Source organism: Bicyclus anynana, chromosome 9 (assembly GCF_947172395.1).
Source record: "Bicyclus anynana chromosome 9, ilBicAnyn1.1, whole genome shotgun sequence".
In the NCBI taxonomy this organism is placed as follows: Eukaryota; Metazoa; Arthropoda; class Insecta; order Lepidoptera; family Nymphalidae; genus Bicyclus; species Bicyclus anynana.
The window spans coordinates 15420492-15429470 of record NC_069091.1 but is presented as its reverse complement, the minus strand read 5'-3'; the positions used below and the strand labels follow the sequence as shown (position 1 = coordinate 15429470).

The window sequence follows — 8979 nt, the reverse complement described above, 5'->3', positions numbered from 1 at the left end:
TTAATTAATTAATTGGGTACGGCAATAGTACTGTAGATTATTTAATAAATCAGTGTTCTGTTCATTAATAAGTGTTTAGCATTAGCAGTTGGTTTGTTTGGAGTGACAAGGCTTCTTTAAAAAGTAAGTTTTTATTAACTTAGTCAATGAAGAGTTTTAAGAGTACCTTGCCCTAATTGATGCGAGCATAGATCAATTAATTTAAGTACCATAGCATTATTCTTTAATAATGCAGTATAATGTACTCTGCGAGTGCGAGTTAGTAAATCACTCCGTTGTTCGTGTTATCATCTTTAAGGGGCAGAGGTCAGCCCTCTGGTAGATTTTTTATATACACAATTGTACCTAAATTCTTGATTTGTGATAATAAATCAGGGTATACATGGCAAAACGATTGAAACTTCAGTAACCTACTTACTTATCTACATTAACACATGAAATAAGTGGGAAATAGCTGTAAGATAAAACAGGTTTCAATATCATATAACTGTAAGTATTCTTTTTTTCCTTTTCTAAACAATATCAGCCAAATCATTTGAATATGACCAATATTTCCCTTGACCACGATTTGCTGTGTTCCAGTCTGAAGGCTATGGTTAACAGTATAATTACAGGAACATGCAAAATAGCACATAGCATAAAATACTGGGTTATCTCTATACCACAAAGTCTAGTTAGAACACTTAAAAAGGATCAAAAAAGTTCTTAATTTATTATGAAACACAGCTAAAACTCAAGTGATACAATGTCAGAGTATGCCTTACTAGTTTTGAACCCATATGGGGCCCTTAGCCATGAGCTGGTTCTAGCAATATGGCACAATCCAAACTGCATACTCTGACATTCTATCACATGAGTTTCATAGTTAGTTGGTTTCATAATAAATTAATATGGTTTTTGGCTGGTGGGAGGCTTCGGCCGTGGCTAGTTACCACCCTACCGACAAAGACGTACCGCCAAGCGATTTAGCGTTCCGGTACGATGTCGTGTAGAAACCGAAAGGAGTGTGGATTTTCATCCTCCTCCAAACAAGTTAGCCCACTTCCATCTTAGACTGCATCATCACTTACCATCAGGTGAGATTGTAGTCAAGAGCTAACTTGTACAGAATAAAAAAAAAAAAAGACAATAATTCAAATTCTAAAAAAGAAAATAGTTGTTGTTTAAAATATGTTTTTGTTATCACTTACCATCATTACTATTTTGCAGATAAATTATGGACACATTAAAAAAAAATTGGTTCTCTGAATCATGTGAACTTTGGCCTGGCAGTACATTCTCGTTTGAAGTGAAGGAAGTACTCCACGAGGAGAGGTCACCGTACCAGTTCATCCAAGTGTTTGACACCACCAGCTTGGGGAAGGTGCTAGTGCTGGATGGGATTATACAGTGCACACAAAAAGATGAATTCTCTTACCAGGTAAAATATTGTTTCTAAACTAATATTTTAAAGAGGTAAGATCTGTTTTTTGTTTGTTTGATATGAAAATGCTCCAAAACTACTGGACCAATTTTAAAAATTATTTTATCACTGAAAAGCTACATTATCAGCGAGTAACATATGTTATATTTTATCCCTATATTGCCAAAGGAATTGAAATTATGTGGGTAAAACCAAAGATTTTTTAAATCTAAATTCAGGTCACTTTTTGTGGTGATTTCCTAAGCATGTATGAAATTAGGTTCGGTAAAACAGAGAGGAGTGCGTTGTTGAATGATATTCATTTTTAATTCAATGATAATTCATATCTTGAATGTTTTCCTCGGGGAAATTCAGTGGATAGTTATGGTGGTTTAATTAACTTTTTGGTTTAATGTATATTATTTTAATGTCTAATGACTAAGAGCAGGGTCAGTGTAACCAAAAATTCAACTAACTTATATTAGCATAAAAAATTATTTGTAATATTTACATTTGTATTTTGTTTTCCCTATTATTATAGGAGATGATATCATTCCTACCACTCTGCTGTCATCCTAACCCTGAGAAAGTGCTAATAGTAGGAGGAGGGGATGGCGGTGTCGCGAGAGATGTGGCGAAACATCCACGAGTTAAAGAAATAGTACAGGTAAAATGTTTATCTATTGTATAGTGCCCCAGCAGGGCTAGCACGGGCAAGGGAGAAATTTATCCACGGGGAGAGGATAAAACGTTTATCCCCCACACTCGTTTTATCCACTCACCGCGCATGGGCACGCCGGTGGATATAATATCCCCGGTGGATAAACGGAGGGAAAGACTTGTCAACCCATTTGTATATATCTTATAAATTGGCATTAGGTATATTAATAGTCCGAAATAAACGTAAATTTGATAATATTTGGTTATTTTGTGCATATTATTTATCTGTTTTCTGTTGGCATTGTTTTGTTTGGTGATTGTTTTTTGCGGTGGTTTGTAGTAGGTATCTATAGTATCTATCATACTAGCGGACCCGGTCAAGCTTCGTTGTGACATAAGTGCACTTATTCTCTATCCCTACTCTACCCTTCTTTACCTCTACCCCTACCCTACCCCTGCCCTACCCCTGCCCTACCCCTGCCCTACCCCTGCCCTACCCTACCCCTACCCTACCTCACCACTACCCCACCCCTACCCCACCCCTACCCTACCCCTACCCCACCTCACCCCTACCCCACCCCTACCCTACCTCTACCCTACCCCACCCCTACCCCACCCCTATACCCAACCCTACCCCACCCCTACCCCCTAACCCCCCACCCCCCTACCCCTACTCCCCCCTACCCCACCCCTAACCCTATCTATTATCTGTAAAATTCAAGTTAAATGGTTTTTAAAATACTATTCTTTTGTTATGTAGCTGCTATTGGATGACAGGTAATAAAATATGTTGTTTAATTATTTATATAGCAGCCTTGTCAAGGAACTATAACAGCCTTTCTTGATGAGAGAACAAAGAATTTAGGAATGAAGGTAGAAAACACATCACACACACAACACAGTACACATGTCATTTCATAACTTATTTATTTAAAATTATGTATACAATTAGATATGGTTAATATATTTTCTATTAACCATATAGTGTAGTGGTATCACTAATTTGCCTTCAGAATTCGTCTGACTGGCAGACTTAACTATTAATTGGTGTTAAAACATAATTTTAATGTCATCATTATCAGCCTATTAAAACCCATTACAGGGCTAGGCCTCTCTTCTTATAAAATGGGTATAGAGACCCACACTACTACTCCTATGTGGGCTGGTGGGCTAAGGGTGGTTAATTTCTTTATCAACCAATGTTAATGATAATGACCGATGTCTAAGTTTGCTCTCTGATATGTAACACTACCAATTTCACTACTCCAAGCTGAGTTCTTAGAAGATAAGCTCATATTTTATAGTCCAACGCAAGACTCAAAGGTCATCACGATCCAGGCTATGTAGGCTAACTATCTAGTTAAACAAATATTTGTGTTGGTTCTGCCTGAATGATAAAAATAATAATCTATTTAAATTGAAATATGAATAGTTCTTTGATTCATAAAGTCCCAGACCACACTGATAAGGCAGACGTTATCATGACACAGTGAAGAGGAAGGTCAATTTTAGTTTTATCAGTTGCTTGTGTTTGTGTCTATTAAGTCTATTTAACCGATTGAAAAAAAAAATATTTTTTTAAGTTAGAAGATTTGTCTTCTGACATAATTTTATACATTCATAAATGTAGTGGTATTTTTTAGTGACGGCGCAGTGGTATGCGCGGTGAATTTACAAGACGGAGGTCCTGGGTTCGATCCCCGTCTGGGCCGCCAAGTGATTAAGCGTTCCGGTACGATATGTAGAAACCGAAAGGGGTGTGGAGTTTCATCTTACTCTTAACAAGTTAGCCCGCTTCCATCTTAGATTACATCATCACTTATTATCAGGTAACATTGTGGTCAAGGGCTAACTTGTAAAGAATAAAAAAAAAGCGGTATCAAACTGAATTGATTTCAACACAAGAAATAAAAGACATATTATTAAAAATAATGTAATTTATTTATGTAATTTCAGGTGGAAATCGACGCAAAAGTTATCGAAGTATCGAAAAAGTACCTCCCATTTATGGCCGTAGGCTTCGAAAGCAAAAAGCTGACACTGCACGTAGGTGACGGGTTCGAATTCATGAAGAACCACAGCCACGAGTTTGATGTCATAATAACTGACAGCAGTGACCCCGTCGGACCGGCTGTCAACCTTTTCCAAGAAAACTACTTTGCCCTTATGAAAAGTGCCTTAAAACCCAACGGTATAGTATGCTCCCAAGCAGGAACATATTGGGATAGCATGAATTTAGTTAAAAATACCCTCAGATTTTGTAAAAATCAATTCCCTGTAGCCGCGTACGCCACTACCTCAGTACCTACGTATCCTTGCGGGCAAATCGGTTTCGTTATCGGCTCACTGGATAGCAACACCGATTTGAAAAATCCGGTATTGGAATTCACACTTGACGAAGTGAAGAATATGGGCTTAAAGTACTATAACACAGACGTGCATAAAGCGGCGTTTTCGTTGCCTGCCTTTGTTCAATATGAAATAGATTCTTAGAATAAATAATAAGTATATTTTTTACATGGTTTATAAAGCGGTCTGTGAGCTAACTGCACTTTTAATACACTATAGAAACTGCCGAGAAACTTTTATCTTTGTATTTTGGCTTTATATGACAGAGACATAAAATGGACTTAATTGACTTTGTTAGAAAGTTGAAATTCCTCCAAATAGGGTAGTTGACTCATATCAAATTTAATATAAACAATATTAATTTCGTGAAGTACATGGAATAAGGGTCCGAAATATACCGAAATCAATTAATAGTTAAGGGCTTCCTAAAAAAACTTTAAATATCACGTATTTTTTCAAATTTTTCAAACGTCAAAATGCTGTTGTCCATTTTGTGACGTCACTAACACACTTGATGTACTAAACGTCGAACTAATTGTTAATTAATATTTTTGTTAATATGCATGGAATTTATTATAGTGACGTCATGAAACAGTTGAAATATTAACTGTCATGGTCGACAGGCGTTTTGGCTCGTATTGTCAAAAACATATTTAAAAACTCAAATTATCATGTAACCACATCCCAAAAATAATGAAAAAAAAAATCAGTCTAGTAGAACGATAATGAACTATTTAAGATCATTTAAAAAAAAATGTCAACTAGCCTATTCTTCTAGCTTCCAGTGAAATAGAGCGTTTAACAAAATTTTAGGCAAACCTAATAGTATTACTAGCTGACCTGGCAAACGGCCTCCGTGTCGCAGTGGTATGCGCGGTGGATTTACTAAACGGAGGTCCTGGGTTCGATCCCCGGCTGGGCAGATTGAGATTTTCTTAATTTGTCCAGGTCTGGCTGGTGGGAGGCTTCGGCCGTGGCTAGTTACCACCCTACCGGCAAAGACGTACAGCCAAGCGATTTAGCGTTCCGGTACGATGCCGTGTAGAAACCGAAAGGGGTGTGGATTTTCATCCTCCTCCTAACAAGTTAGTCCGCTTCAATCTTAGACTGCATCATCACTTACCAACAGGTGAGATTGTAGTCGTAGTTAGTAGAAGGGCTAACTTGTAAAAGAATAAAATAAACAAAAAAAACTTTGTTTTGCCATAGTTCCGCTACACGACAATTTTAAATATCAGATATAGTTTATATAATCACTACTATAAAGACAGTTTGCAGCTTACAGGCCGTTTTTGTAAACCAACCAATTGATCTAGTAAAATTATATTTTTACACTTTTAATATACATTCCGATATTTTTATACTATTTACATATGCCTGTACGTGTATACAATATCTTCTCAGTAAATCTCAGATCATAAATAGTGTGTGCCATGATTAATTTAAAATTATGCTTAATATACAAATTCGTCATTAATTAAAATTATTATTTTTAACAATGGAATTCCACATGATATAAATAGTTGTCAGCCACTGGTCGGCATAAGGAATTTATACCCTCATCTGTTATTTATTTGGGATAAGAAATATTGATGATAGAAAATATTCACACACATTGCAAATAGGTTGCCTAATAAAATTGCGCTCCGTGAGTATTATATGATTAAACATATTGAATCTTGAAATATATGAAATCTTTGCTTAATTAATAAAAATTAAACCATGTAAAGGTTGCCTGCTTTCAAACTGCAACTGTGGGATTGCCAGATATAAACAGTTCATTAATGTTTTACAAATACCAACATCAGTTATTTAGTCGTTTAATATGTCAAAAGGAAGCTCATTTTATGCTTTATTTCACTGTATAAAGTTGCCTTATGGTGTCCTAGATTTTGTATGAAAAATGTGTTTGGCCGCAATTTAACTAGGCAACCTATTTGCAATGTGTCACTGAATATTATATATCATTTATTTCTTATCAGTAATAGATAACAGATGAGGGTATATATTTCTAATGCCGGATTTTAGACCATAATTATTATTAAAGCTGTTTACAGTTTTATTTATTTATTGATACTACTAAAATAAATATTATACAGTGGATAGCAATATACTGACACTCAAAAGGGTTGGAACTTAAGAGCTGTAAAACTAAATTTAAAAAAAAATATTGATACTGAACGGTTTTGTGTCAATTTATATTTAATACACAAATCTATATACCACGGGTATACTATATAATTATTTGAGTTATAGATCTATACGCATTTACGATATTTTGTTATTAATATTATATTTGTAAAAGGTACTCGCGTACTTAAATGTGCATTTATGTTTTCGTAGTAATAACATGCCCCTCCACTCGAATTTAGGCATAAGTGTTTTTAATAATAATATACAAATTACTATTTTTATAAATTATCAGACTGAACAACACTCTGTGACTTTATCGGGTAATTTGTTATCTTTCTTTTATACATTCCACTAAGATATATTGGTAGCTGATTTTATTAATATTGACTAGACTGAAAAAGGAATGCCCATCTCCGACCCAGGCCAACCCTAATAGCCCAGCAATTTACTTATATCTAAAAAAATCTTGATAATTCTACTTTAGAAATGAAAATGCTACAACATTTTACGACATTTTTAATTCATCTTTGTGTCCCCAATGGGGACAAGCAAAGATTGTTGACCATACGTTGAGTTTATCGAAATTTTTCATTTTATGATTGTTGGTAACAGAAAAAATAATGGATACAAATTTTTATTAAAAAAAAAAATTACCTCGGCACTTTGGTACTTTTGAGCAAAAAGAGTGATAAAAAAAGGTTTTTTCTTCAAGAAACATACTTTTATTAAACCAATCATTTAAACAGATCCTTATTTTAACATCATATTATTATCTCCATATAATGTTATAAGAGTCGTGATAGCCCAGTGGATATGACCTCTGCCTCCGATTCCGGGGGGTGTGGGTTCGAATTCGGTCCGGGGCATGGACCTCCAACTTTTCAGTTGTGTGCATTTTAAGAAATTAAATATCACGTGTCTCAAACGGTGAAGGAAAAACATCGTGAGGAAACCTGCATACCAGAGAATTTCTTATTTCTCTGCGTGTGTAAAGTCTGCCAATCTGCATTGGGCCAGCGTGGTGGACTATTGGCCTTACCCCTCTCATTCTGAGAGGAGACTCGAGCTCAGCAGTGAGCCGTATATGGGTTGATAACGTAATGTACCTGAGTTCCCGGGGCCGAGGTTGTATTGGCCGGTGGGCATTCCTCTTTATTAGAATTAGCGACGTCATTCAAACAGACCAATTGTTTTTCATGCACTCCTATGATACGGGTATCAATTGAATGGATTTGTTAAGTTAGCTCGTAATATTAGACTGCATCGTCACTTAATGAATTTCTTATGAATAAATGAATTAGGTATGTGTTGCATTTATAATAATAAATTAGTAATTGATGTAATAACACGGACTTATATTTAACTAGATTTACTTAGTCGAGGTTACTACAACATTGATGAGTTCCTTAATGATAAAGATGCTTGGAGGCCGTTGGATCAGCTTCCACCTTCACACAGGAAGTAAAACTATAAGAAATGTAGGTAAACAGTAATTGTTATCAATTGTAAATTATAATACTGTATGACTTTTTCAAAAGAGCAACTGTTGAGTTTCATGCCGGTATCTTCTCAGCAGAACCTGCCTTCCGAACCGGTGGTAGAATCTTTACAAATAGTCAACTGACGTGTCAAAAGTGCTTGTAAACTGAGCTTACTTCAAATAATAAATGATTTTTGATTGATTTGGTTTGATTAGATACCCATACTAGCGACTGAAGCGAAAGATTGGTGAAAGGCTCTAAACAACTTATGCGTCGGGTATGTTAGGCTGTAGACGCGTCGCTCCAAAATGAATTTATGCGTCAGTTATGTTGGGCGTGCGAGGAGTTGCTACGATATACAAAATTACGCAGTCTGGATTCCACCTCGACCACGACTTTTTTGACCTCTATTTTATGGACTATATCTATTTTTTTTATTATCGATCAACCATAATGATGCGTTATCATAATGAACCATAATGAGGCTATTGAAATTACTGTTAACTATTAGATATTACCACCATTAAATATATTTTATGACGTCATCGTTTATCTTAGCAAAAGTTTTTATATATAATAAATGGTATAATGAATGTGGGGTCTAGGTTAATATAAGTCCGTGTCTAGGAAACATTATTGAGATATAGATATTTTTTTTGGAAAATGTTATTTCATTATATTCATATTACATGTTACAAATCTGGGACAATAAATTTTATTTTTTTATACAACATTTTGTTTTAATTTCTTATTTTTTAAGAAAACTATTGATATTTTAGTGTAAGCGAGAATACACGTCAAAATTGTCCATCTTACATAATGTCTCTTACTAACAGTGGGCCTTACACGCGACCAAAGGACCATCTCGTGAAATATGTTGAAATTGATGGTCCACGTCTTTTATATCCACCGCGCATTCCACTGAATTTTTCAATTCTTAATTGGTTTTCTTAA

General features: G+C 35.2%; 1 protein-coding gene across 2 annotated transcripts; it reads left to right on the top strand.

The window, feature by feature from the left end:
* Positions 1–7011, top strand: LOC112049574 (spermidine synthase). Of its 2 annotated transcripts, none has more exons than XM_052883442.1 (4): positions 1–16; positions 1210–1420; positions 1944–2069; positions 4019–7011. In XM_052883442.1, the coding sequence occupies exons 2-4, from the start codon at positions 1217–1219 to the stop codon at positions 4553–4555; spliced, it is 867 nt and encodes a 288-aa protein (XP_052739402.1). In that variant the 5' UTR covers positions 1–16; positions 1210–1216; the 3' UTR covers positions 4556–7011. The 2 variants fall into 2 exon arrangements, with proteins under 2 accessions (XP_052739402.1, XP_023943285.2); XM_024087517.2 differs by having other exon boundaries at positions 7–123.
* The last annotated feature ends 1968 nt before the right edge of the window (positions 7012–8979 follow it).